Below are 27,998 nucleotides of genomic sequence, written 5' to 3'. Positions count from 1 at the left end.
TTATTAAGGTGTGACCCTAGATAGCAAGCTCACATGGAAGGCCCACGTCCAAAAACAGGTTCAGAAGGTCACGGCTACTTGCTCGGCCTGCAAAAGGATGTTAGGCCAGACATGGAGGCTACAGCCGAGGACAGTGAAGAGGATCGAACGGCAATCCTACTCCCACAAATCACATACCTGCCACGAGCAGGGCCAACAACCGGAAGGCTCTGGAAAGGGTCTAGCGACCTTGGGGATAACGGGTGCTATGAGAACCACCCCCACACTTGCCATGGGAGCTCTCCTCATCTTGACGCCTCCACACATAGCTCTGGAGGCGGAGGCATGAAGGGCGGCTCTTCGACTCAGATTTTCTGGGTTGTGGCAAGGCACTGGAAGGGGGGAGACGACAATACTCCGGCGGATAGAGGAATCAGTAAGGCCCCCCTTCCCCACCAGGCGGAGGCAACATAGGCCCCAATCTGTACCGATTTGAAAGGCCCTACGAGGTACAGATGAAAGAGAACCTATCCTGGAAGGAGCAGCGCCAGCGCTAGCTTGGGAACGGCTCCGGGCGAGTTTTGTAAATCGGGCCTCCTATAAGAAATTTTTTGACTACTGATTTCTAAGTGGAACTCTGCGAAATTTTTTCTTGACAAAAGTCGCAATAATATCTTTGAAATTCAACTCGCTAAAAATTTTATGCTCGATCGACATCGCAGCTAAACCATTTAGTCGATCTTGGCACATAGTAGATCGCAAGTAAGTTTTTATGAGCTTTAGCTTTGAAAAAGTCCTTTTACCCGACGCGGAGGTTGCTGGTAATGTTAAAAAAATTCTCAATGCAACAGTCAAATGTGGATATATCTCATTCAAACCCTTGCCGATAATATGAGATAACATAGCGAGTGCATTCAAATTGGTCATTTCAGCTATTATAAAGTAAGCCTTTAGGGATTCCAGTTCTTCAGCAAGCTCTCGCCCATCGATGTCACTTTTTTCGTCTTCTCCAGTCAGAAAATCTTCTAAAGCCTTCGATTTGTTAGTCAAAATTTGGGTTTTATCCAATTTCACAAAATTATCTGAGTTACGGATGATACTAAAAGGTTCACAAACATTTTGGGTCATTTCGAAACGTTCGCGTAAACCAGATATCGTTATATCGCATAATTTATCAAAAAATTCAATTTCTATCCGTTTCATTGGATCACTAGGTCGATTGTCGTGCTGAAGCTCATAATCAAAGAATCGTTTTTTTCGTGGAGTACGTGATTCGGGTAAAGTTTGCGGAATGTCCAACTTTTCAGCCATTTCTTTAGCTGTGGCCACGCAAGTTTTGAAACCGGATTCTCGAAAGGCTTTTAATTGAAGAATGGCACCATCGATCATGTCGATCGCAGTATCCAAATCAACTTTTGGACATTGCAAAGCTTTACTGACTCTATTAATTACTTGCAATACATCATACCAGACTACTAATCGAATCAGAAAAGACATAGCCTCAATTACGAAACGAAGGCCTCTCAGTTCCGACCTCAGTTTTGCATCTTTACCTTGTGATATTTTACAAAGTTCCCGCAACGCATCTCTGATTCCTGCTACTTGGAACCTTACTGCTTTTATTTATTACTGCTTATATTTACCGTTAGCATTTATTTTCCTTTCCCAGCAAGTTTCAGGTAACGATTTGACACTGATACTAACGTGCTCCTTCAATATTTGCCACCTTTGGATTGAAGCAGCAAAGACTGTAAATAGCCTTTGAAGAACACCAAAGAATAGTTCAGCAGTGACGGACGAATGTACGGCATCTGAAACTACTAGGTCGAGGTTGTGACAACTGCAGGAAACGAAGATTGCCCTTCTATTATCCTTTAAAATTCTGGCCTGAACACCACTATTTTTACCCTTCATGTTACTGCCATTGTCATACCCTTGACCCCGACAGTTCTTCAATTCAAGATTGTTGGATTTTAAGATATTCAACAACGTTTCATACAACCCATGACCAGTTGTATCGTTTACAACAACGAAGCCAATGAAATGCTCGCAAATTTCTACGGTGTCTTTAGACACTGTGAAAAATCGAACAACGGCGTTCACTAACATCAGGGGTGCAGTCCAAGATTATGGAGTAATATTTCGCGGCTACCACTCGTCTACCGATTTCTTTGAAGATGGATTCACCCAGTATGTCAATGAATTCATTCTGAGTTTCCTTTCCCAAATAGTGAACGCGTTGGAGGTCCCCACTTTGAACTCGACGTACATGATCGCTTAAAATAGGATCGAATTTCGCCATCAGCTCGACTTGGCTCAAGAAATTACCGTTATTCGGCTCGTATAATCAATCAACAGTACCTCGAAATGCCATATTCCGCTTAGCTAAGTGTATAACCATAGATATAACTATTTCAAGAAGTCTTTCAAGTACTTGTTTCCAATAATTTTTTTCTCTTTGTATCAAATCTTGATGTTTGTTATCAATGGTGTTTCTACAATCTAAACGGACTTTGAGCTCTCTCCACTTTGTCATGCATTCAATGTGCATTTTGGATTTTTCATACGAGCTCAAGCCGTCTTGCAAGTGCCGCCTGGACCTGAATCCGGTCGATTGCAATTGGGTTGGGATGTTGCGGGAGCCAAATAATTTGCAGCAAAAACAATAAACGGAATCCGTACTCTCGGAATAAATTAACCAGGATCTTTCAATTTTTTCGCCATTCTTGAGGGATCGATGACAATTTTCCGTGGTAAATCGTCGGCGATCTGTATCAAAAGGAAAAACTCTATTCCGATCTATTTTTGTAGGCCCTAGCTTTACCAATTCTACGCTTGAACCATTGCTGATGTTATTCGGCCACTCAGCGGGGTCTTGCCAATTAATATTTGGTACTGAAGCATCTTTTTGTTTAACTTGTTCTACCAAGTCATTTTTATCCGTAGCTATCGTCGTGTCTTCAATATTCACAGACTTAGTATCTGAAATTTTATCAGAATCTACTATGACTCCGGAAGGAGGGCAAGCGGGGTCTAAGTCATCTATGGTGTAACTACATTCGCCACCCTCGTCACCAGATCTCAACCACTTTACAAAGCCTCGAAAGAAAGCGGCGCTTTTCTTGTCCACCTCAGATCGAGCTGTTATTATTTTCCGCTTTTGGGACCCTGATGAGGTTTTGGGCTTGTTCATAATGACTAACCACTACGAGTTGAGCAATCAAACAGTTATAAAGTACAACCAGAGAAATAAAATAATATTGCAATTTGGTACAATGTTAGTAAGCTGGAACGAGGTTAATTAATACCAGGTAACATAAATATCATCAAGAATTTAGCCTATATTAAAAATTTTCAAGAAAATTATGCACTAAACGTGATAGGTCCTGGCCGACAGAAAGATTGGTAGCTTATGATTGAAAAGCTTCTGAAGTTTTGGAATTACGAGTAATTTATAAACGAAATCTGAAATAAAAAATGAGAAAAAACAAATATTTAACGAGAAAATGTAAAAAATGTTCGCGTTGCCGAGAATTTTGTTCCCTAACAATAATGCGTGAACAGCATAAACGAAATACAGAAGAGAAGCTTCAAAAATCGTCTGCACATAAACAAATATGAATACGACGGCTTAGGTAGACAGAGCGAAGCAGTCAAACTACAGTCCATACATGTCATACGGTATGATATTCTCTGGACTGTGTAGCTTGACGCTTCGGCTATGAAACAGCGCATGCGCTGCACCTAAAAGAATCGTAGAGCAGGGGACCAACCACTGACCTCTATTAGAGAAGAGCCCCTACCCCGTGCGGATCCAGACGCACCCGTAACATGGAACGGCAGCGTGAGTCGTACGATATTTCGTCGAGGGCCCAACCGTTCAATCTTATTTTTTTTAGCATCTATCGATCTCAGCGTTTTCATGTATAAAATGTATTATCGCGGCCAATTTTATTGAAAAAAAAAATATCTTGCTTCCGTTCTTGGGCCCCCTCGGGCAGAGGGCCTCGGGCGATTGCCTGGTTGGCCCATGCCTGGCGCCGGCGCTGGGAAGGAGGATAAACAAGAGCTACTTCACTCGAAAGGGCTCGTTTGGTATACGGACGAATCGAAAAAAAGGGAAGGGGCTAGGATCGGAATCTGGAGCAAAGGGCCCGGGCTAAATTTGTCGCTGGCCTTGGGGAACACAGCTACAGTATTTTGGGCGGAGGTATTTGCTATACTGTCCTGCGTCATGAAGATCTTGACGCTGGGTCACGAAGGCAAGCACATCTACATCCGCAGTGCCAGCAGAGCAGCGCTTAGATCGATCGACGCATGCGTGGTGAAATCAAAGCTCGTGCAAGAATGCACGGCTCTGCTAAAGCAATTAGCGCAAACCAATCGCGTAAAACTACTGTGGGTGCCGGCGCACAAAGGCTTCAAGGGTAACACAAAAGCAGACCGTCTGGCTGAAATGGGAGCCTCGCGACATGGCCCGGATGAGGGCTGCCTACTCGGCACTACAACGGAACATGTCAAAAAACTGGCGGAGAAGATTGCTAAAGACAAGTTCGCAGAGCTCTGGAGCAGCGCGCTGGGAATGCTACAAACGAGGGGCCTATTTCAAGGGCCCTTGATTAAGCTTGGAGAGGAGCTGATCAAACGAAGCAGAACCAAACTAAGAACCGTAACAGGGCTCATTACTGGTACACAGGCAAGAACCTCGTCCTCCTTGGACTCAAGGAAGAGGCGAGCTGCCCTAGGTGTGATGAGGCAACGGAAACACCACAACACCTAATAACGCGATGTAGGGGACTCGTGGGCGATCGAACAGAGGCTTTCGGGCCAAACCTCACCGGAGAAAAAAAGATGTAAGGTATGGGAGTAGGTAGGCTTCTACTTTTTGCTAGAGCGGCTAACCTGACTACCTTTCCCTTATTGTTAGTTGAGGTTGCCCGCGAGGGCTCGGGCACAATGGTCCTTAAGGACTGAGCGCCCGGTTTAATGACCAATAATAATGAATAATATATTATTCAAGGAATAAAACTTTTTATATTTATTTCAATATCTATTCATGCTCTTAATCATGAAGATGAATTTATTACAATTGTAGCAGTTATAAGATATATTGAAGGGTTTTGGCACCTGTCATAGAGATGTCAGCCTAGGCATCATTTTAGACATGATTTGGACAATAAGAGAACGATATGCGATCGAGCCGGCCAGTCGTTGCTGAGTGCGTGTGCCGATTATAATTGACCTGTTACCAGATCATTTATATATTTCATTGATAAACACTCATTTTGTTAGCTAGATGCTTTCCTGATAATAAAAGAAATTTAATCCACAAATGAGGGCTCAACCGGACTGGTAACAGGAGTCGCGTGGCGCGGCGTGGCTTGGCAAGTGTGACTGAATTTATGGTGCAGACTCTTGAAAAGTGCGGCGAACTATATTTTGTGCTGTGTTTTAATTGAGTGGTAGCAAAAGACTTGTATATAGTGACGAAAGTGACCACATTTTGGTACTGAGGAAAACGTAGAGAGTAAAGATGGCCGAAACAAGCACATATCAATTAGCTGACCTGAAAGAGAAATTGAGATTAGGACTCCCAACAGCTGGCTCTAAAACAGAGCTGATCAATAGATTAATGGAATGGGATCCTACAGGAGCATGGATTCAGGAAATTCACCAAAATTCTCGTGGTAATCTCTTATCATTTGAAACGCAACATGGCGGAGTTCAGCGTGATGAAGACGACGATCAACGAGGATTACCATCAGTACAGCAGGAAATGGTGAATCTATACAAAAGAGAGAAAGAGTTGGCTGAGAGAGAGTTAGCAATCACACGACGTGAATAAGAGATAGCGCGCAAGGAATCAGACATACAGCGCCGCCAAAATGCCCGAAGTGTAGTGCCTGAAGACCTTGACAATAATCCTGATAACGGTGTGACGAAACAGCTAACAACAAGTCAGCCGACCTTGCCACGTATAGGAGCAACCGATGATCGCAGACTTGTTGGCACCTTTTGATGGTAAGTCAGAAGACTATGAGACGTGGGAGAAACAGTCACAACTCCTAAAATTGACGTATCGCTTGGATGATGATGTGGCTAAAGTAGTGTGGGAATGCGTCTTAAAGGTAAAGCTCGAGAGTGGCTGCATTCTAAACCTGAGCTTATCAGGGGGACGCTGAAAAATTCAGCGTGAAATAGATCAGACAGACTCTGTGTTGACTTTAGGCTTCTGAATAAGAAGGTAATAAAGGACAGATATCCACTTCCGCTTATTGAAGATTTGTTAGATTTGCTTCAAGGTGCGAGATTCTTCGTGATTCGACCCTTTGCGGACGACGACTTTTTTGGCCGGGTAAGGTAGCAGGACGAAGCAATTTTCTGCCACACGCGCCAAGTCTCAACTGAGCTCGGAATTGTTGTTGGGGCTACACTATTTGGAAGGCCCTTCATTATTTTATCTCTGTTACGACGCATCATTTTACACATCCTCTATAAGAACCTGAGCAGTTCAGCAACCTCTTTAAGAAGCTATAGTGCGACCCAGTCGATTGGAGATAGAGGGAACATAAACATACACCGACTGTCAACTCTCAGTCGCCACTCATCCTGCCGTACGAAAAGCCGTGGCGACTGAGAGTCGCCTATCGTCCGCAAAGGGTTGAAGAATAGATTTTTTCACGTAGCTGTCAGCAAAGAAAGCCTTAAGTACACCGCCTTTATTGTTCCAGATGGGCATTATGAGTTTCTGAGAGTGCCGTTCGGACTTTGCAATTCGCCTGCCGTTTTCCAGTGCTATGTCAACGTGATCCTACGAGAATTGATCAAAGATGGTGTGGTGATAGCGTACATAGATGATTTGATCATTCCATCAGTTGATCAAGAAAGTGGACTAGAGCGAATCACACGCGTGTTATAAGTTGCTGGTAATGCGGGACTGGACATCAATTGGAAGAAGTGTCATTTTTTGTGTAAGCGAGTTGAGTTTCTAGGTCATATAATTGAAAACGGTTCCATCAGACGTTCAGAAGGAAAGACAGAAGCAGTTCGACGATTCCCTGAACCAAAGAATGTACAGCAACTACAGAGTTTCCTGGGGCTGAGTGGCTTTTTCCGAAAATTTATCCCCGGATATTCCTCTATCGCAAGGCCGCTGACGAATTTACTAAGAACAGGATTCAAAATCCAGTTCAGACCTCAGCAGACAGAGTCTTTTGAGCAACTGAAGTCTATCCTCGTTGGAAAGCCAGTGCTTAGCTTGTACATAGTCGGAGCAGACACAAAATTGCATACGGACGCGTCGAAGTTGGGTTTCGGTGCAATATTGTTGCAACGAAATAATCAGGATCAGAAGTTGCATCCAATTCACTACGCCAGTGATAAAACTACCCCTGCAGAAGAAAACTATAACAGGTATGAGTTGGAAGTGCTGGCCATAATTAAATCGCTTAAGAGATTCCGTGTTTATTTGCTTGGCATTGACTTCAAGATAGTGACCGACTGCCGCGCTTTTACGATGACAATGCATAAGAGAGTCTTGTGCGTGAAAGTAGGTCGTTGGGTGCTTTTGTTGGAGGAATTGAGGTATACAATTGAGTATAGGCTAGGCAAGACTCTGCAACATGTAGATGCTCTCAGCAAAAGTCCTCTTTCGTCATGTTTGATAATAATTGATCAGTGTGTGGCCAACCTGATGACATCGCTCAGAAGGGCGCAATATGAAGATTCAAAAATAAAGAAGATCCGTGACTCAGTGCAAGAAGGACGGTCAACTGATTTCATCGTTCGTGATAGACTTGTTTTTAGAGAGGATTGTGGTGAAGCGGAGCTAGTGGTACCAAGAAGGATGCAGACGCAGATAATCAGAAGAGTACACGAACAAGGACATTTCTCAGTGACGAAGACGATGGCATTAGTAAAAAGAGATTATTGGATTCAAAATTTAAAGATGAAAGCAGAGATCGTTATTTGAAATTGTGTATCGTGTATATTAGCCGAAAGAAAGGACGGAAAACAAGAGTGCTTTTTGAGACCGATTGACAAAGGCAGTACTCCGCTTGACACCTACCACGTCGATCATTTAGGTCCGTTGCCGTCGACAATAAAAACGTACCAACACATCCTAGTAGTCGTCGATGCGTTCTCCAAGTTCACCTGGCTTTACGCCACTAATTGTAAGTCGACGCGCACCGCAGAAGTACTGATTCGCTTGAAAAAGCAGGCAACTAACTTTGGTAACCCCCGCCAAATTATTTCGGATAGAGGCACCCCAGCAAAAGCAAACTTATGGCAATTACATCAAAATTATATATTTTCTGTTCTATATAAGATGGCTGTTATGTCAAATGTACCATGCATTTATAGTATTCGAACCCGAGAATGTCCACCACATTCAAAGTAATAGTTACGTCAGATTCACGAAGTATATGATGTAACGGTCACATACTAAAAAAGGTACGTTACAATTACGTCGCTATAACAATACTATCAATTCGAACTCAAATAGTCTTTTATATGAACCAAAGATTACATGTTCATCAGCACAAAGCAAAAAACGAACTGAATCGGTAGCTGTTCCAAGCAACGTAAAGTTATTCAAACAGTTGAATACGGCTCTGCAACAATGTTGCAACGGTCCTGGGCGTTATGATTGCTCTATACGGGCTATTCCACCTTAAATCGTATCTTTTGGGTTATGATGTATTTTCAAACTACTAAATTGTTTTTTATGTGTTATAAATGGGTTATATACAGAGCGGACAACGTGAAATTGCGCACCCAGATTTTGTGCGCAAGCGTGAATCAAAACGACAGACGAATTTATCATCTGCTAGCGTGTTGTACCAACAGCCTCAGATTTCAGCTGTAGCTGTCAAATTGTCGATCACCAATACAGCTGAGATCGCCGTATTCAAATATGACTGAGGTATGTTGTGTCAGGTGAATAATGCGACACAAAACCAGACACAGATAAGTAGGGTGGCATACCATCAAATAAAATTGATCAATTGAATGAGAGATTAATTAAATGTCGACAGAAATACACTCATCGAAAAGTTCAAGTTAGGTTCTTGTATTTGACAGCTAAATCTGAAAGCGGAGTGTTGTTGGACATTCTGCGAAACAAATGCCGACGATCGCGCATGTGCAAATGGGGTGCGCAATTTCACGTTGTCCGCTCTGTATAATTGTTCAATAATAATTCAGTCATGTCTCCACGACGCGGAAGGCCTCGGTTAGTAGACCATGTAACAGTGAAAAGTGAAATACTGAAACGGAAATATGAAGTGCTACGCGGGAAAAATAAAGCTTGCGAACGCCACAAAAATATAGTATACGCGTTGCTTACGGAAGAAGCTCCGGTCGAACTCGACTTTGATATTCAGGATGGAACCGTAACAGGTAGGCAAAATTAGTTCATCTTCTGGAATCGCTAACTGATCTAAATTTAATGCCAGAATTTCGTTAGACAAAGAAAAAAGATAAAAAAACCTTCTATGAGGTAGATCACGGTTAGGTGGGAAATAACCTCGATTGTAATATTCGCAAATTTCGCCTTCCTCTTCAGATGATTGCTCTACCCCAACTCCGATGGATGTTTCTAACTCGAACAAGAACAAGATGACGGCTATGGGGAGAAAAGGACATGCCTATCTTGTAAACTGATACAGACAAATAGTCTACGCGCAATGCTTGATTTCCGAGAAATTGAAAACTGGCGTGGGCAGTCGTCAAATGATCATGTAAAATCATCGGCAACGACAAGGACATCTCAGTACCTTCGATCGAATAGTTTGTCCAATGAATTTCTCCTTCACGAAAATCTCGTGGAAATTCTAATCATGCAAACTGGCAGTTCGATTCATTTGCGAGCAGTTAGGATTAATAATAGGTCAGTGTCACTTGAAAACACATGTACGTTCGCCAAAATGTTCTAAATTTCTTGTTAGCAACGTACGATCGACCACTTTTAAAGAACGTGTTATTTCGTGCGTTGCCATCGAGCTAATCAACAGTCCGACTTGACTGCCCATAGTTAGTCCATAAATATGGCACATCATTCCGATACGTTAAATTATTTTGAGAGAAATTGGGATGCTTTTTGACTTCAAAAGTTGAGGCCAGAAAATTTAAATGATATTCTTGGAGAGCCCGTGAATGGCCCATAAATAATGCATATTATTTTGTTACGTTTAATTGTTTTTTCGAAAAATGGGGGTGCTTTTTGACTTCAAGGGTTGATGCCAGAAAATGGTGGATAATCTTTTTGGAAAGCCCGTAAATAGCCCATAAATGTAGCACGTGACTTAACAGTGTTCGAATTCGTTTCGACAGTAGGGGTGCTAGTAGAACTTGTTTCCAGCACCCCTATTTTCAGCTCGATTTTCTGCGAACACGGGGAACAGCCCAAAAATTGTGTTTGTGGCCCAAAAAAAGCCCGTAATAAGCCCATAATTTTGATGCATTCGAATTCCGGTTTCAAAATGGTAGGGGTTAGGTTAGGTTAGGTTAGGTTAGGTTAGGTACCACTTGACCATTACGTACGTCTAGGAATGAGAAAATTCAGATCGAATGTATGACTTAATAACCTGAAGATATTTGATATTCTGGTGTACAAACAACTACGGAATACATACATCATCATGTGAAATCAATTGTATGGAAATTACTCATCTGAAAATTTACCATAGATTCCTTGACATTCAATGCTTTGCTAATCCCGTTTAGGATCATCAGGATTAGGAAGGGTACTTTTTAGGATCCATACATTTACGTTTTCGAACTTGGGCCACCAACATTGAGTTTTGTCAGTCGTCAACCATGAAACAGGTACTTCGGAAACCATTTCTTCATCGCCTGCATCTTCTTCATTGATGAACGATACAACTGCATATTTTTGCTCTCCGATGGTCTAACTTTACCGTGAAAACCAATAGAACAATTCATTATTGATTCACCCCATGCATACGTTGCGCTGCGGTATACAAGCTGCAGCAATCTGCGTCTTCTAATCAGCACTGAGATTGGTCGATGTAGGCTAACGTAAGCTTCTGAAGCTGCAAGTACATCGGTGGACGCAGTTTGTCACAGCTCGCATACCGCAGATAGACACATGCATGGAGTCTTATAGCGAATGCGATTTGCTGCCCTAGGACGTAACGAGTGCGGTTTTCTCTTGAAGCAAACCTATAAAAAGGTTGGAATGTCAGGGAAAACCGCACTCGGTCCGTCCCAGGGCATTGAGTCGTATGCGCTATCACATTATGATTTTTTGGACCCGTTCAATGAGTTGACAGTTTTTGAATTTCTACTAAAATTGATTCGAAATTGTTCACAGGGTTATTATTGATCAATAAATCGTTTCACTTTTACATCAAATTGAAAATTGAAAAATAAAAACAGTAGAAAGAGAAAATGAAACCTGTAAAATCGCCATTGAAAAATTGAGGTTACGCACGGCCTGCATTCAAAAAATACAGAGTATTTTTGGCTTCTCAATATTTTAATATCTAATATGTTTAAAGAATTTTGAATTAGGCTCTTACCGTATGAGAAAGGATATCTAATGGGCTCGTATGCTGTACATCCACGAGTAGATAACGCCCGGCTTTCAAATCCTTCTCGACGCGAGCACGGGATCTGAAGAAAGACCGCCAGATTTCCTGGAAACCGGAACCCGCAAATATATCACCAGTAGAGTCAATAGCGTCGGTTCTTTTGATTTTTGTATGACCAATTTTTGTGACCTTGAAAGCGAAGTCGCCATGTTTTGACAAGCATTTCCGTGCGATTTCAAACCTTGTCTTTTGAGAGTCCTGAGCACAGTATGAAGAGTAGATATACTGTGATCCTAGCATCGAGTAAGTTTGTACGTCCTCGTATGCGACGATTCACACTTCACGATGAAAACAGGCGCTGATTTTAACAAAGCTTTCAGACGCGGTAAGCGGCCATATTGTACAAATTTGTTTGCCCGAAACATGGCGACATTAGCAACTTCCGGTCACACGAAATACCACGCTACTGGTTCTTCTCTTCAGGCTGGGTTATACTGTTGCACTGGCGCAGAAAACATGGCGAAACAAAAAGAGAAAACGAGAACCGCTAAATTTGAATTGTTCTCAATAGCTCACTTGTAATTGGTATATGGCTTAATCGTTGGCTTCATTATTACTCACTGCACATTATGTTCATGTAATAGCGGATAAACGCAACTATCGTTTTCACTTATTTTGATTTTGAGACACTTTCTTTTCACCTGAACAATGCTGACGTTGATTAGATCCCTACATGGTGTTTCGGTTATAACTTTTATCTCGAATTTCAAAGAATCGCACGGCGTCGGGAGAAGAGGTTTACACTGCGTGAATTCTCTTCCGTGTATAAATATATCTTCATTCTCGCTGAAAATTTTGACAATTTCTAGTACCCTACCATCTCTCAGTTCACAATAGCGATCTGCATTTTTAGCACTCGATAGAAATCCATTGAATTAAAGAGACTTGATTTTCTGATGTACAGCAGAATCTCGATCTGCGGCATATTGAATAATGGGGAAGTTCTTCCGAATGTAATGTGGGAGCTGAACATTACTAGCCTCTAGAGTTCGCCTTCTAGTTGTTGCAAGTTGTTGCCCGATAATTTCAATTGTTTTTCAATTTTTTGCATCACATTTTCGTATTTGAATGTACTGAATACATCAAGAGGGCCTCGAAACTGTACGTTGGTAGATAGATCAAGTTGTGAACATTGAAAGATATGTGTTCAGAACCATACAGTTTCGAATAATTCTCCACAAAGTACACAAGTAGTTTTCGGGCGTAATCTAAAAGATCACTACAAGTTTCTTTGCATATCAGAATTCGAATACTGATGCTGAGACATAGGAAATGAATATATCTATCCCGAGGCAAATATTTCTGTAGAATCACTGTGCCTGTATATAGTAAAAATTGTCGCAGCTCAGTTGCTTTATAACGGTCCACTTGTTCCAAAGTTCTGGGTTTCCGTGCGAATTCCCTTGGTATTGCATTTCTGAGAGATAATAGATGCTGCGTGGCTGCTTGCAAGTGTGAATTGGGAATTCGTGAATCTGTTTTACCTTGACTCAAAACTGGAGCAATCTCTTCATAACACCCAAGCACACCAAGTGCATATAGTCCAGAGGCATACTTGCCACCATGTCAATGTCAAGTTCTTCGAGTATACTCGTCTTATTATGAGGTTTTTCTTGAAGCTTTCTTCTGAAGAAGCTATCAGTACGCAAACTGGCATTCAATTTTGCATACGTCACTCTGTTTTCTTTGTATTCCCCTTCTTGTATACATTTTCCACAGCTAAAGTATGCATTGTGCCCTTTCACTCCTGTAATAAATGCTTTTGCCTGAGTATCACAAATAAATGAGTTTATCGTTACGGAAACATGGTAATTTTTATAGACTATTCCATTTGTGCAGCAGTGTTTAACATCGTCAATAAAGCGCCCTAAATACAAGTTACAGTCAGTTGGTTTCTCTAAGCCATGGTATACACTAACTAAAAAAGGTTCGGAATAGAAATCCGCACTGTAACGTGGCGTTTTCAGCCCCGTTGCTACGGCACCCAAATCTCCCGAAAATTCATCCCGTTTTCCGTTAATATTATGGAAAACTACAGACCACCGAAAAGAATCACGGCGACGAGGAGACGGCGTATAGGGTGGCATGGATCGAGTAGTGTCAACTCCCGTCCCGTAACTTACTGGCCAGGAGCCAGACCAAACCAACACCTACCGTTCCGGAACTGATCCCGTCACCGGTTAAAACTTGGTAACCTCCCGAGATGACGTTCTGCCTAGGAGGACATGTAGGAGCCGAGGCACAGGTGAGCCCAGGCCTACATTCCGACTCCCGAGACAACATATAATAGAGATGTTGCTCTTGACGACGAAGATTCCAAGTGCCTAAGTCGACGCAGCCTTGGATGGCCTTCCGAACGCAGACAACCAGCCGGTCAGTACTCAAAAGCAAGCGCGGCCAACGAGGAAGCATGGATGGTGACGTCAGAGGAGAGGAGAGGCGCCGAGTAGGCAAATTCGATTGTCACCCGAAGAATTGCGCCCTACACCAATGTGGCCTAATTAGGAGAGAGAAACGCCAATCCGGAACGATTTCCGAGAAAGAAGATCCTGGAAATCGGTGCTCAACTCGTCCTACTCTGCGGCATACCGTTGTGCAAACAACGTCTGACGGATTGTTAGCTCCTTTCGTACCGATTAAGATCATCCTTTTCCGTTCCTCATCTACCGTATCTCTACCGTTTTCACCTTTTTCTACCGATACCGTTGTGATTTAAATTCACCTCCGTCCGCCCTTTAGCTCAACAGTTTAGTTAAAATTCGAGTCATTATTCAAAGTTTGTAATTTAGAGTCATTAGAACCAGTGGGTGCCGAACTCCTTCAGTGAGGTAAGGTTTTTCACCTTCTAAGAGAGTCACGAAGTTGCCAAGTGAGGTTTGGGAATTGCCTTGAATTATTTCGTATTTTGTCATAGTTTGTGTGAGTCGGTGGGTACTAGCATTGAGTAACTATACTTAGTACTAAGTATAGTTACTCAATGGTTACTAGCCCCACCGCATCCCGTTATTTTTTTTAAGTCGGTGGGTACGAGCCCCACTGCAATTTGATACGGTCCGGTCCGTTCAGAGATTTGTTAAGTTAGGCAATTCTGCAACTCCTCCCGGCACACCTCGTGGCCGATTACGTTATCGTACGTTTTGTAAAATATTATTTGATCTGAGTAATTAATTGGTCTTCTACCGTTTCTCCCGTGCATTTGCTGCACGGGGCTTAATTCAGTACGCTTCGTAATTAAGTAATTAAGTAATACGTTAAGTAAGCCTTGGTGTTATCTGGTAATGCTGTATGGTATTTTGATTATTATGTGATAACTTATGTAATATGTTCTGCCGTATGGCATGATTGGTCATTTCTTTGAGTAATTTGTTAATCCTACGTTAAATACTTTGTTCCGTTACGTCCCCGATTAAAATATATTTGCTCTGTTACCGTAGGGTAGCCACAGAAAAGCGTTCTGTGTAAAACCGCGCCTTTCTCCCGTTCGTAATTATCGCACATTTGGTCAATTCGTAAAAAGTATCAGTAATCTCCCGTTAGGCCTCCCGAATATCGAAATTATGATTCTGTACTACCGTCAATAATCTCCCGCTGCCGTTCAACGAATTATATTTTTTTACTCCCGAACTTTTGTAAATCTACCGATTCTGTACTTCTTGCCAAATTTGTTAAAATACAGTCTCCCGTAATTACGAATTTTGTTTTGCGTTATCGTTGTTTTCTTTGTGTCCGAATTGTTGTTGTTAATCCACACCACTCTACCATTTATTTCGCTGTTGGACAGCCTGTGCCTAGCCAGCCACTCCGCCGGATCTGCATTCGTTTATTCAGTAAGTTTTGTTAATTCGTTAAGTGTCGTAATAACGCGTCTGGCGCCCAACAATCTTTTCGTTCCGTTTTCCGTTTTCAATTCCGTACAGATCGCGCCGAAGGCACGTGCGTGTTTCCCGGGTCCAACCCGCTCGGGATAAAAATTAGCGCGTCGCAACTCCTTAGACCGTTTTAGAAACATGGTATACTGAAAACGAGAATTATTTCAATAATTTTTTTCTGCTCCTTTACGTTCTCATGTAATTACTAGAGGCTTCGCCCCTGCGCGCTTCACGCGCCAACCCCGCTCGGTGCTTCGCGCCTCTGATGCTCGCGCGTCGCGCTCGCTTTGTCGTAATGAATTCTATTTCTTTTTGAAGAAGATTTCTTATACAAGAGCAAACCTATGTTATATCTATGGTATTACAAGTCGTCTAGTCACATTTTTTTTAGGCATAACAAACATTGCCCGTATTTTCCGATATCGTCTCGACGCATTTTATAAAACTGACTGGATTTATTCTCTATTTCATTGTCTACTTGATTGACTGCCCGTAAACCCGATGAAGTAGACGGAAAATTAGAATTTACCTCGCCGTACTGCGGATGAATCACTTTTTTAGTCGAGGAAGTGTAAGGCAAATTAGGATTCACGTCATCTGGATCGGAATCTAATTCCACGTCTTCAATTACGCTAGGAAGATTTGCTCCCACATTTTGACGAATACTCTTCACATTACGCTTCCGTTTATTCGTACTGCCTCCAGCTTCTGCTAATGCAGAACGTCTCATCGTGATCGAAGTTTCCGTATATGATAAAATCAAGATCGTTCAAAAGCTCGTGATTTTCTGAGAGTGGACATCTGGACGGGGTTATTAATCCTGAAATTAGTGCAGAAGTAGTAGTGATAGAGTACTCTATTGTAGAAAAATGTGTGTGCAATTCAATATAAGTGCATGTCATATCACTGTACGTAAAAGCCGTATTTCGAATAGTACAACATTAAAGTTCAAATGTGGCATAACATTGATTGACCAGCATACTAGAGTGTACGATCAAAAATAGAGATACTATCCCACGTAGAAACGTTTTTGAATGATCAGGCAAAACGATAATGTTACATCCCAGGCACATTGAGGTAACTGGTACGTACATACATGAGTATAATAAAATCTACAATCTATTTCTATGATCACTAAATTTCATAAATACTGGAGTTTTATGATAACGATGCATGTTTGTGGTTCAGGAAGTAGACATGCGGTGTGACACAAGCGGCCAGACTCCAACTACAACTGTCTCTTTCTCACTGCCCCCACTCCTTATTCGCCCACGAATAGATTTGTGCATTCTCGAATGGTCGAAGCGTTGAGTGTAGATAGGAATAGAGGTGCGGAAGACGTGGTGGGGGTATGCTTATGTACTTTTCCCACTACTTTTCCTTATATACAAGAGTTTTGCCGCCCCACTAGCAGATGGCGCTAACAAAAATTGCCCGATTTTACGCACACGCAGAACGGTCTCGCGTACGTAAGATTACTACATGCAAAGGCTCACGGACGGCCCGAGCTTTCCCGCCCCACTACTTGGTGCGTTGCTGTCGGTCACCTACGCGCATACGACTCTCGCGTAAATGATATGCACGCACACAATCGATTCTCGCTGGCGCGCGGCGTTCCGCGATTTCAACTCATTGCCAGAATCAAAGCAATCGAGCAACTCACAAGGGGAGGCTGAGAACTCGTCGTCACCGATTTCGACCAAATTCACAGTATATGTTGGGCTCGACTAGAACTCAAAGTGAGCCAAGTAAAAAGACGAGATGGCCAAGCGTTTTGTAGATATTATTGTTTAAACATTTTATGCGTAGTTGAGAAGCTTTTTAAGTTGACAGGTAAAATAAGTAGTGGTCAGCACAGCGGCGAGCGTTCGGATACATAGCACGAGGCTCGTGGGTTCGATTCTGTACGTGTGGGATTTTTATTTTGGTTTTTTTTTTTGTTCAATGTTTATCTCATTTACGTCGAAAATAAAATGAAATGATGTCAAATATGTTGTATTCATTCGGTTCCAGGCACAGAATCAATTTTACTGTCTGACATTTTCGAAAGATTTGATTCTCGCTGGCGCGCGGCGTTCCGATTTTGATCTTACGCGTCAATCGAGAAACTGTAAATTGTGTTGTAGCTTGCAGGGTTGCGAAAGGCGCATACAGAAAGCAATCGAATTAGCACTAGGTGAATTTTTTTTATTTCATCTTGTAATTTTAACACCTCGATTTCAATTTTCAATTCCGTATTTATCAATTGAGAAGTGAAATGAACGGTTCTATTTTCAAGTCCCGCATTGAAAAATAGTTCTTCAATTTCTAATTCCTAATATCATTTACAGGGACCCGTATGCGTGTAAGTGACCGACTGCAGCGCACCAAGTAGTGGGGCGGGGAAGCTTGGACCGTCCGTGAGCCTTTGCATGTGGTAATCTTACGTACGTGAGACCGCTCTGCGTGTGCGTAACATCGGGCAATTTTCGTCAGCGTCATCTGCTAGTGGGGCGGCAAAGCTCTTGTATATAAGGAAAAGTACATAAGCATACCCCCACCACGTCTTCCGCACCTCTATTCCTATCCACACTCAACGGCAGAACTCGTAGAGCGACTGGTAAGATACATTTTGACGGGCCTATGTTACCCGTACCACCGTCGCCGAGCATCGTAGTCAACGAATTCAGAGCTACGAATTCGTTGATCGTAGTTGAGTGCGAACTGTTCGGGAAGGGCGTCCGGCGACAATTAAAATCTTGGGCTTCATTAAACCTACTTCGCTGGCTGTCTTATAAGAATCTTTAGTCAACGCCGAAATTAATAATACATGGAGTTCAGTGGTTTGAACTAATTGAACGAAGGTTAGAACTATATATAATGCATGGTTAGAAGCCTCCGTGGTTTGAAGCATAACAATATCACGATACAGAACTTTTTGATAGTATAGGTATTAATTGCTCCTTTGTTTTGGCAACAGAATTTTGTGTAACTATGCAAGACACTGGAAAAGTCCAATATCGGTGGAAGTAAGCATGTCGTCCCTACGTCTGAATAAATTGAAAAAAAAAGCATTGTCAGACCTCTCTGATAAACCTAAAAAAAAAACTGATAGATTCGAAGGACTTACAGCGGAGGTTCTACAATCATGCAAGCTTCCAGATATACTTCAAGACCATTTAGACATGGTTTTTGTTGGCATTAATCCAAGCCTAACTGCAGCATACCGAAAACGCTATTACGCCGGTCCGGGAAACCACTTCTACAAGCTATTGTATGAATCTGGACTAACACCACGTCTGCTAAGTCACGAAGAAGACTCTACCTTGCTAGAATACAGTATAGGCCTAACAAATATCGTTGAAAGACCGTCAAGATCTTCATCAGATTTGAAGAAATCTGAGATTAAAGAAGGAGCCAAGAGAATAGAGAAAAAGTTGATGCGATTTCAACCAAAGGTAGCCATTTTCAATGGCAAGGGTATTTATGAAATTTTCTCGAACAAATCTGCCAAATCAGATTTTAGTTTTGGTTTACAGCCAGTGCGAATAGGTAATACTGCTATTTGGGTTGTGCCATCAAGCAGTGCTCGTTGTGCACATTTCCCCAGAATGGTTGATAAACTGCACTTTTATTCTGCGCTTAGTAAGTACCTGCTTCATCTCAATGGAAAATTATCTGAAATTGATGAACGAGAGTTCTCATTCGAAGGTAAATGCAAGATATCTATACCAACAACTTCTAAAATGTGGAGAAGAAAAGAAACATCTGCTTTCATGCATGGCGGAAGAGTTGCTAACAAAGAAACACTTCTGAACATTTCTGAAACATCACTACCAAATGTGCACAGTCCTGATGATTGTTCTGTGGAGCTAAAAATTGCAAAAAATTCGGAGATGATAGAATGCGAGCTGTCCTTTGAAAAAAATCTTGATGAAAGCACACAAAATCAGACTAAGGCCACACTAGATCATCTGAATGTACAGGCAGGACATTGTGAGGAAAAAAGTGTAGAGGTTGAATCTAATCACCACAGTTGCTTAGCACCAATAAACAGGATTGAATGTAACCATACAGTAGACTTTGTTGACCTAATTAAACAACGGCTTTCTCAAAAAGATACCAGCGATGCAAATGATTCTGTTGATTTTGAAGATCGATATTCCAACCATTCAAATCCAACGGTGCAAAGAAGGCATGTAACAAAGCTAAAATATTCCATGCTGAAACTGAATAGATCTAATTTTTTCGAATTTCAAAAATCTCGAGTAAAATTCAGTGACTCTGATACATGAACTAAAATAATTGTTCCGAAGTAGTTACAGCATATTTGTAATACAAGCCAGCATGCAGATTTTTTGTGCGTATGATGAAAACTTAATCGAAGGAACAAACCGATGTCGATAATGTTTCAAGAATCTACTAGATAATTTATTGATACTATAAAGCAATGATAAAAAAAGCTTGGATTTTAATGTAAAACCTTCAACGCTGTGTACTGATATAATCATTTTCGTAACATTGATCCAATGCATTATAGTTGTTATAAAACTTGTCACGTTAACATTTAATTTAAAGCGATTTTCTAAATTTATATCACCTACGCTATCATTGAACATCGATCCTATGTAATCATCAGAACCTTACTGCTACTTATTATTTCCAAATACGTTAAAATATTCGGACGCTGTACTATCGTCGAACTTGCAAATGCTGAAAAAACGTGGGAAAATCAAAGGGGGAACATGCTTCGGTATCGATGCGTAAACGATGCGTACGTTGCGTTTGCGTATGCGTCTTCGGCTGATTGTGAGCCAAAACTGGTGGGGAGTACGTACGTACGTACGTATGTATGTACATACGTTGTCAGTCAACGGAATGGAGCACCGTCGTTGTCTACACTCAACGGTAGCACTCTCCGTCCCATCCTCTGTCTCCGTTCTTCTCATTCTGTCAGAAAAGAGAAAGATTACACTCATTGTCAGCGTTGAGTGAAGATTGGTATCAGTGCCACACCAGTGCAGTCAGTGAAAAACACTATGATCTTCAACGATGCGTAGACACGTTAGAGGGCTGCAGCTTTGAACAAATTTGCATTTGTAACTACCGCGCGTTGGTTCGCGTAAATTTAGGTTAAGACATAACCAAGTTTCTCTTTTCAGGCTAAAAATGTTCAAGCACACACAGAGATTATGTACCAAATTCTCTTTCCACACTTCAAAATGTAAGTCACTTCACAATTATAACTAGGACTTATGACCACATTGCATGAATTCTGAATTTTGTTTAAGTTGCTTATACTCTTTTCAAAACAATTATTCCATCTACAATTTGGTGATTTCTTACCAAAACTGAACATAATCTTTTCACGTGGTGTTCTTTTTATGAAATTCACATGTGATAAAATATATTTTATGTATATTTAAACTCATTACTTTGTAGCCATTCTACGTCAGGAAATTCAGCGTGTTTCTATGAGCAACAAATCAGTAGTAGAAACAACGGAAAAGTGGGATTTGGTTAGCGCAGTGTGTCTGGAAAGACATCCAATTATTATTAAGCCCATGAATGAGACAGAGGCTAAATTTGGACAATTACTCAACCAACTCGAATTGGAAAATAGTATGAAATCAGATCATGAATTGAGAATTGAGAAAGACAAGAAAGAAGAGGATCTAATCAAGACGGGTGCCCTTGAAGTAGATATTGGTGTGGTTATACAAACTGCACAAGACTTTGAAGATGCCTCCTTGGATGAATTTAAAAAATTTCACTTTGCACCAAGGATTACTGGTAATTGTTTAGTAATTATATTCCTTGGCTTGTGATATAAATAATTTCAACTTGCATGTTGACATCCTGGAAAACTACTTGACATTCAATTGGCAAACTAATATAAACTACGACCGAAAATAATATCAAGTACCCTAAAATCATTATTACTATTGTTACAGAAGCAGATAAAAAAAATGATATAACATCCTTGGATCGAAAATTGGATAGGCACTTGGTATTGTTAGTTCACCAGAAACTTGGCGAACACAGTTATTGGATTCCTCCACAAGGAATCAGGAGAGATGGAGAAACACTGAGACAAGTAAGATCAAAATAATTTGGTTTGAAAACTTAATTTCAAACAGAATCTGTTCAAAGAGATACATAAATAAACTAACGTAAATGAAACATAAATATATCATTTGCTTCTCGATCAAGTTATGCGTGTTATATTTCTATTTTTTTTCTATTTTCAGACTGCTGAAAGAGTCTTGAAAGAAGCCTGTGGTGAGGATCTTAAAGCGAAATTCTATGGAAATGCGCCGTGTGGATTTTATAAGTATAAGTACCCCATAAGGATTAGAAAATCAGGTGCTGTTGGGGCAAAAGTCTTCTATTACCAAGCAAAGTATCTGAGTGGTAGTTGGGCAACAAAAGCAAAATATCAGTGGTTAGATCGTGAGGAGTTACATCAAACACTCCCGGATGCCGTAAAAAATGATATTTTTCAATTTCTTGTCAACGAAGACTAAATACCAATGTTTGGTATTTGTTTACCCAACGAGCACGCGAGCAAAGTATTAGAACTGACGGGAATTTTTGCTGTAAAGGAACAATATACTTACCAGTACTTTCCAGATATACAGTGCAATAGCTATGGTCAATGATGAAACTTTATCCCTAAATTTGATATGAAATAAATCATCTTCCGTACCTTTATTTCTAAGTCGTGTATGTGAGCAAAAATTTAAGGTCTACAATGAGTTGTGAATCTTGAAGATAGACGTTCTCAAAATTAGCGAATTGTCAATATGAGTGATACTAATTGTGTTCCATGTTTGATTAGAGATCAGAATCAATAGCTGAATTCTAATAAAAACAATCAGCTTAATGCAGACCTATGCATATTAGTGATTACTACGGTTTATGAATTGATTGAAGTTATAGTATTTTAGGAAAGTAGAGTTTATTCAGTTTGAGTACTAACTTAATGGTGCAAAAAAAAGCGCAGAAAGTTTTCACGAGAAAAATCAACTGGCACATAGATTATTTACATATAATTATAGCTAATTTATAATAACACTTTTTAAAATCGACCACTTCGCTTTCGCCCAGTATATTTTGAATTATCTCTAACTTCTTTACCCTGTCTTTGCCTTCTCTCTTTTTTCTCCAAGATCCACTCTCTACTTTTTTTCAGTGGTTTTCCTCGAGTCTTTTTGATCCGTTCTCTGCAATTCACAAACAAATCAACAATTAATGTTTCTAATACTCAATAGCCACGTATCTTTAAAATTTAAAGGTAGGTATACCATAATGGCAATTTTTATAAGTATATCAAATTATTGATTCCTGAAACAGAACTCACCTCTTAGACGTATAAGACACAGATGAGTTATCTTTGCTTGAACCCAAGGCTCTAGGAAGAGGCATTGCACCTCCGGTCATCAAAACCAAGAAAAATTTCTTAGCCTTGGTACTGTTGGGATAATCAACAACTATCCCACCAGAAAAACCTGCTTTAGTTGCCTGTGTTGTAACCAACTCAATTTGATCACTATTCTCTGGATAGAACTGAAAAACTGCTCTGGCTGTTCTTGATAAAGAAGCGAACAACGATGAAAAAAACTGATACAACCGTTTGACTGGATTGTGCCAAGTTTTATCAGCGTTACAAAGCCATTGTAGTGCAGATATGCTCACAGCTCCATCAAAACTACCAGCTCTGAAAGGAACACCTTGGCCCACATCATTTAGAATTAAATCACCTTCCACTTCTCTCTTTTTGGCTACATCTGGAATGAAAACTCATAAGTTGATCTAGATACTTTCGACTTTTGAAGATTATAATGATTATTGGCAATGCGGAATACCGACAGTTATCTAAATATCTAGACAATCCAAACTCACTCAACATTGCAGAAGAGATATCTACACCGACCCATGTATGACCTTGGTCTTCTAACACACTTCCACTAAGTCCAGACCCACAGCCGATGTCTAAAAGGAGGCACGGCTCATCCTCTGGTAACAACAGCAATTCAATGGCTCTTTCACACATCTGGACCTGAATATCCATCATACGTGAACTGGAAATTTAGAAATAGAGAATGAAAACGTTCTGAACTTACTTGCCTTATCGAGAAATAACGTACTTCTGTGTGTACTTCTGGGCTTCTGCTTCATTGTAGAACTGTAATTTATTGCATAAAGGTGTTGAAAACGAGAGGAATGAATATCTACCATCCAATCACATAAGGAAGTTATCAGTCTTACTACTTCGGGCGGTGCCAAATGCTCCGGACGTCGGGACATGTCGAACGTTACAAGATCTGATTAGAATACCTTATCTATAACCGACACACTACGAGCTACATATGGAGGTCTAGAGAAGTTAAACATGAAACGTGCGAAGTAGGGTCGTCCCAATATGAGGTTATGGATTGCAAAGGTCTTCAGATATGGGCACGATGATTCTTTCACTGTGGGTATGGGTAGTAAAGGCGTTGAGTGTAGATAGGAATAGAGGTGCGGAAGACGTGGTGGGGGTATGCTTATGTACTTTTCCCACTACTTTTCCGTATATACAAGAGTTTTGCCGCCCCACTAGCAGATGGCGCTAACAAAAATTGCCCGATTTTACGCACACGCAGAACGGTCTCGCGTACGTAAGATTACTACATGCAAAGGCTCACGGACGGCCCGAGCTTTCCCGCCCCACTACTTGGTGCGTTGCTGTCGGTCACCTACGCGCATACGACTCTCGCGTAAATGATATGCACGCACACAATCGATTCTCGCTGGCGCGCGGCGTTCCGCGATTTCAACTCATTGCCAGAATCAAAGCAATCGAGCAACTCACAAGGGGAGGCTGAGAACTCGTCGTCACCGATTTCGACCGAATTCACAGTATATGTTAGGCTCGACTAGAACTTGAAGTGAGCCAAGTAAAAAGACGAGATGGCCAAGCGTTTTGTAGATATTATTGTTTAAACATTTTATGGGTAGTTGAGAAGCTTTTTAAGTTGACAGGTAAAATAAGTAGTGGTCAGCGCAGCGGCGAGCGTTCGGATACATAGCACGAGGCCGGTGGGTTCGATTCTGTACGTGTGGGATTTTTATTTTGGTTTTTTTTTTTGTTCAATGTTTATCTCATTTACGTCGAAAATAAAATGAAATGATGTCAAATATGTTGTATCCACTCTGTTCCAGGCACAGAATCAATTTTACTGTCTGACATTTTCGAAAGATTTGATTCTCGCTGGCGCGCGGTGTTCCGATTTTGATCTTACGCATCAATCGAGAAACTGGCAATTGTGTAGCTTCCGGGGTTGCGAAAAGCGCATACAGAAAGTAATCGAATTAGCACTAGGTGCATTTTTTTTATTTCATCTTGTAATTCTAACACATCGATTTCAATTTTCAATTCCGTATTTATCAATTGAGAAGTGAAATGAACGGTTCTATTTTTAAGTCCCACATTGAAAAATAGTTCTTCAATTTCTAATTTCATTTTGTGGAATTGCAAAATATAACATAATTTCTTGCTTCCAACCACCGCGTTGAAATAAGGATCCGTTTGTTCCTCAATCCCATATCGTCTGTTGAAAGAACAAAGTATAAAATTCTGAATCTCAATTATGGGATTCCACGAAATGTTTCAATCTCTAGTCCCATATTTATTTGTCAAAAAATCAATTAAAACTATACTGAAACTTCCCATTATTTTAGACTTCGGAAATTATACATCATAATTTATTAGGAATATTGCTGTAATTTTTTTTCCTCACAAGTCGAAAATTATACTCGATAGTTGACGCCGAAATCAATCAATGAAAATTGGTCACACACATACATGCATGTGCGCCGGCATGGACCAACGTCCACTTGAATATTGTCGACATTATAGTTTCTAGGACCTGAACAAAAGTCTTCATCCGAAAATCGGATTGGATCCAATAAGTGCTTGTTTCTTCCGACATTTTCAATTCTTCAGCAGAAAGTTTGAAATTATTGTTTATTCCAAATTTATTAAATAACAAAAAATACCGACTATGTTTATTCTCTGATATGTGGATTGAAAAACTGAATCCTAATTGTTACTGTCAAAATAAGAGCTATATAATACAATATTATTTTCATCCTCAAGTATATCATTCGAATAAAAAATGATTGTAAATTTTTTAGTTCTGTCATTCGAATAAGAAATTTATTTATACGAGTTCTGCCGTTGTGTGTGGATAGGAATAGAGGTGCGGAAGACGTGGTGGGGGTATGCTTATGTACTATTCCTTATATACAAGAGCTTTGCCGCCCCACTAGCAGATGGTGCTGACGAAAATTGCCCGATTTTACGCACTCGCAGAGCGGTCTCGCGTACGTAAGATTACCACATGCAAATGCTCACGGACGGTCCAAGCTTTCCCGCCCCACTACTTGATGCGCTGCTGTCGGTCTCTTACACGCATACGGGTCCCTGTAAATGAAATTAGAAATTATAAATTGAAGAACTATTTTTCAATGCGGGACTTGAAAATAGAACCGTTCATTTCACTTCTCAATTGATAAATACGGAATTGAAAATTGAAATCGAGGTGTTAAAATTACAAGATGAAATAAAAAAAATTCACCTAGTGCTAATTCGATTGCTTTCTGTATGCGCCTTTCGCAACCCTGCAAGCTACACAATTTACAGTTTCTCGATTGACTCGTAAGATCAAAATCGGAACGTCGCGCGCCAGCGAGAATCAAATCTTTCGAAAATGTCAGACAGTAAAATTGATTCTGTGCCTGGAACAGAGTGGATACAACATATTTGACATCATTTCATTTTATTTTCGACGTAAATGAGATAAACATTGAACAAAAAAAAAAACCAAAATAAAAATCCCACACGTACAGAATCGAACCCACCGGCCTCGTGCTATGTATCCGAACGCTCGCCGCTGCGCTGACCACTACTTATTTTACCGGTCAATTTAAAAAGTTTTTGGACTACCCATAAAATGTTTAAACAATAATATCTACAAAACGCTTGGCCATCTCGTCTTTTTACTTGGCTCACTTCAAGTTCTAGTCGGGCCCAACATACCGGGTGGCTGGTTTTAAGTGAAACACCTCAATATCTAGAAAACTTTGCGGGATACGAAAAAATATTTCCCACAAAAGTTGTAGGGTTCAAAGGGGGAAAGGACTCGGTGTTTTTGTAAATTTTCCAAAAAGACCTTGTCAAGGTCAACATGGTTTTTTCAAATGGAATGTCATATTTTTGTTCCGCGAATCAGATAGTGTGGAAAATGTCGCGTAAAACATACATGAAACTTTTTTTTATTGGATCAAAACCTGCGGAGATAATGGCTGATTAAGGTGGAAATGTCAGCGTGTCCACGACTATCGCTTTGGTGCATGGCAAGGTCGACGGATTTAACGGCACCAGTTTTTTTTTGTAGGGATACCTGAAACGTATTGTTTATGCAATGAAGCGTACAACCGGAGAAAACCTGAGAGAAAGAATCGTTATTGCGTGTTCCCTAGGCGATTTTTTTTTCCGTTATTATTAGCGAATGATTAACTAACCAACGTCGGGATTAGCACTACAATCATCTACAAACGATTGGGATTATAAAGAGTCTAATCCGGGCAGATGAGGGGCTAAGTATATGGACCCTTTACATACATACTTTCTAGACACAGAAATTGATTTGGATTCCTATTTCGCCGAAAAATTTGAATTTACGGTTGTTCTTGAAGAACGACTTTTTGATGGCGATTGATTTTGAATAAATTAATGTAAGTACTTGTTTGTAACTTCGTAATAATAATATCAGGTAATAAGATTTTCTCAGGTAGGATTTTCAACGTCGGATTCAAGATGTTACGTCGCCTGCGCGGTAGTATGGCTGCAGTGTATGCAAACGTAATGAAAGTAGTATTTTCCATATCAGTGATTTTAGACCGTTATTTAGACCACTAACAATAAGAGAATATAGGCATGCAGGTAGTGGTGCACTGATATTAAATCCACGTTCGTCAGAAAAAGTAGTTTACAACATATGTGAAGAAGAATTCTAAAATTCGTGAAAAATTATTAAAAAATTTCGAGTCTTTACCTTATTTTTTGTTATAAGTATTAGGCTCACGATCGAAGTTATTCAATAATTAGAAATGAGCAGAAAGTAATAAAAAAATTTGTCAATTCAAAAGGAAACGAACGCTTTGTTCAGTCTAATAAATTATAAATCTTTCTACAGTATACAGGGAGACTGTGATATATGGTTTTTAACTATTTGCGCTGAAGATGCGCCCAAAATCGACCTAATTTGACTACCAATCTTTAGTCAACGAACGGTCAACGTTTAACTGATCCGATAGTTTGTACAGTATTTTCGAAAATTCCGCGAGATGAGTTTAATTGAAGATGGTTGGCCGCTGTCCCATGGTGGACTCTGTATTCATTGCGGAGTTTCCGGCAGACAGATCCGGGATCTAGGGTTTTTCGAAGAGCCGATCAGCAACGCCCCGGTCATTTTGTTCCGTGTACGCCCGGTTAGGTCGATTG

General features: G+C 40.6%; 4 protein-coding genes across 7 annotated transcripts; 2 read left to right on the top strand and 2 right to left on the bottom strand.

Annotated features, from left to right (window-relative positions):
* Positions 1 to 594: 594 nt before the first annotated feature.
* Positions 595 to 3,172, bottom strand: LOC105693132 (zinc finger MYM-type protein 1-like). Its single transcript, XM_048650986.1, has 4 exons — positions 2,341 to 3,172; positions 2,143 to 2,289; positions 1,623 to 2,054; positions 595 to 1,532 (listed from the first exon to the last, which is right to left on the bottom strand). Exons 1-4 carry the CDS (start codon positions 3,170 to 3,172, stop codon positions 595 to 597), a joined length of 2,349 nt encoding a protein of 782 aa, XP_048506943.1.
* Positions 3,173 to 18,003: 14,831 nt separating this feature from the next.
* On the top strand, positions 18,004 to 20,016 carry LOC105691155 (G/T mismatch-specific thymine DNA glycosylase-like). Its single transcript, XM_012409459.3, has 2 exons — positions 18,004 to 18,309; positions 18,426 to 20,016. The coding sequence occupies exon 2, from the start codon at positions 18,481 to 18,483 to the stop codon at positions 19,738 to 19,740; it is 1,260 nt and encodes a 419-aa protein (XP_012264882.2). The 5' UTR covers positions 18,004 to 18,309; positions 18,426 to 18,480; the 3' UTR covers positions 19,741 to 20,016.
* Positions 20,017 to 20,228: 212 nt separating this feature from the next.
* On the top strand, positions 20,229 to 22,557 carry LOC105691156 (39S ribosomal protein L46, mitochondrial). The gene is made up of 4 exons (XM_012409460.4): positions 20,229 to 20,669; positions 20,888 to 21,238; positions 21,400 to 21,542; positions 21,697 to 22,557. The coding sequence occupies exons 1-4, from the start codon at positions 20,615 to 20,617 to the stop codon at positions 21,970 to 21,972; spliced, it is 825 nt and encodes a 274-aa protein (XP_012264883.2). The 5' UTR covers positions 20,229 to 20,614; the 3' UTR covers positions 21,973 to 22,557.
* Positions 22,390 to 24,199, bottom strand: LOC105691148 (probable 18S rRNA (guanine-N(7))-methyltransferase). 4 transcript variants are annotated; one of them, XM_020855328.2, is made up of 5 exons: positions 23,717 to 24,109; positions 23,576 to 23,633; positions 23,351 to 23,507; positions 22,809 to 23,235; positions 22,390 to 22,671 (listed from the first exon to the last, which is right to left on the bottom strand). In XM_020855328.2, the coding sequence occupies exons 2-5, from the start codon at positions 23,624 to 23,626 to the stop codon at positions 22,527 to 22,529; spliced, it is 780 nt and encodes a 259-aa protein (XP_020710987.2). In that variant the 5' UTR covers positions 23,627 to 23,633; positions 23,717 to 24,109; the 3' UTR covers positions 22,390 to 22,526. The 4 variants fall into 4 exon arrangements, with proteins under 4 accessions (XP_020710987.2, XP_012264865.2, XP_048506376.1 ...); XM_012409442.3 differs by having other exon boundaries at positions 23,351 to 23,529; positions 23,596 to 23,633; positions 23,717 to 24,057; XM_048650419.1 differs by having other exon boundaries at positions 23,572 to 23,633; positions 23,717 to 24,055.
* Positions 24,200 to 27,998: the final 3,799 nt, after the last annotated feature.

The sequence above is a fragment of the Athalia rosae genome, chromosome 2, assembly GCF_917208135.1.
Source record: "Athalia rosae chromosome 2, iyAthRosa1.1, whole genome shotgun sequence".
Lineage (NCBI taxonomy): Eukaryota > Metazoa > Arthropoda > Insecta > Hymenoptera > Athaliidae > Athalia > Athalia rosae.
This window is presented reverse-complemented; position numbering and strand designations above follow the sequence as displayed.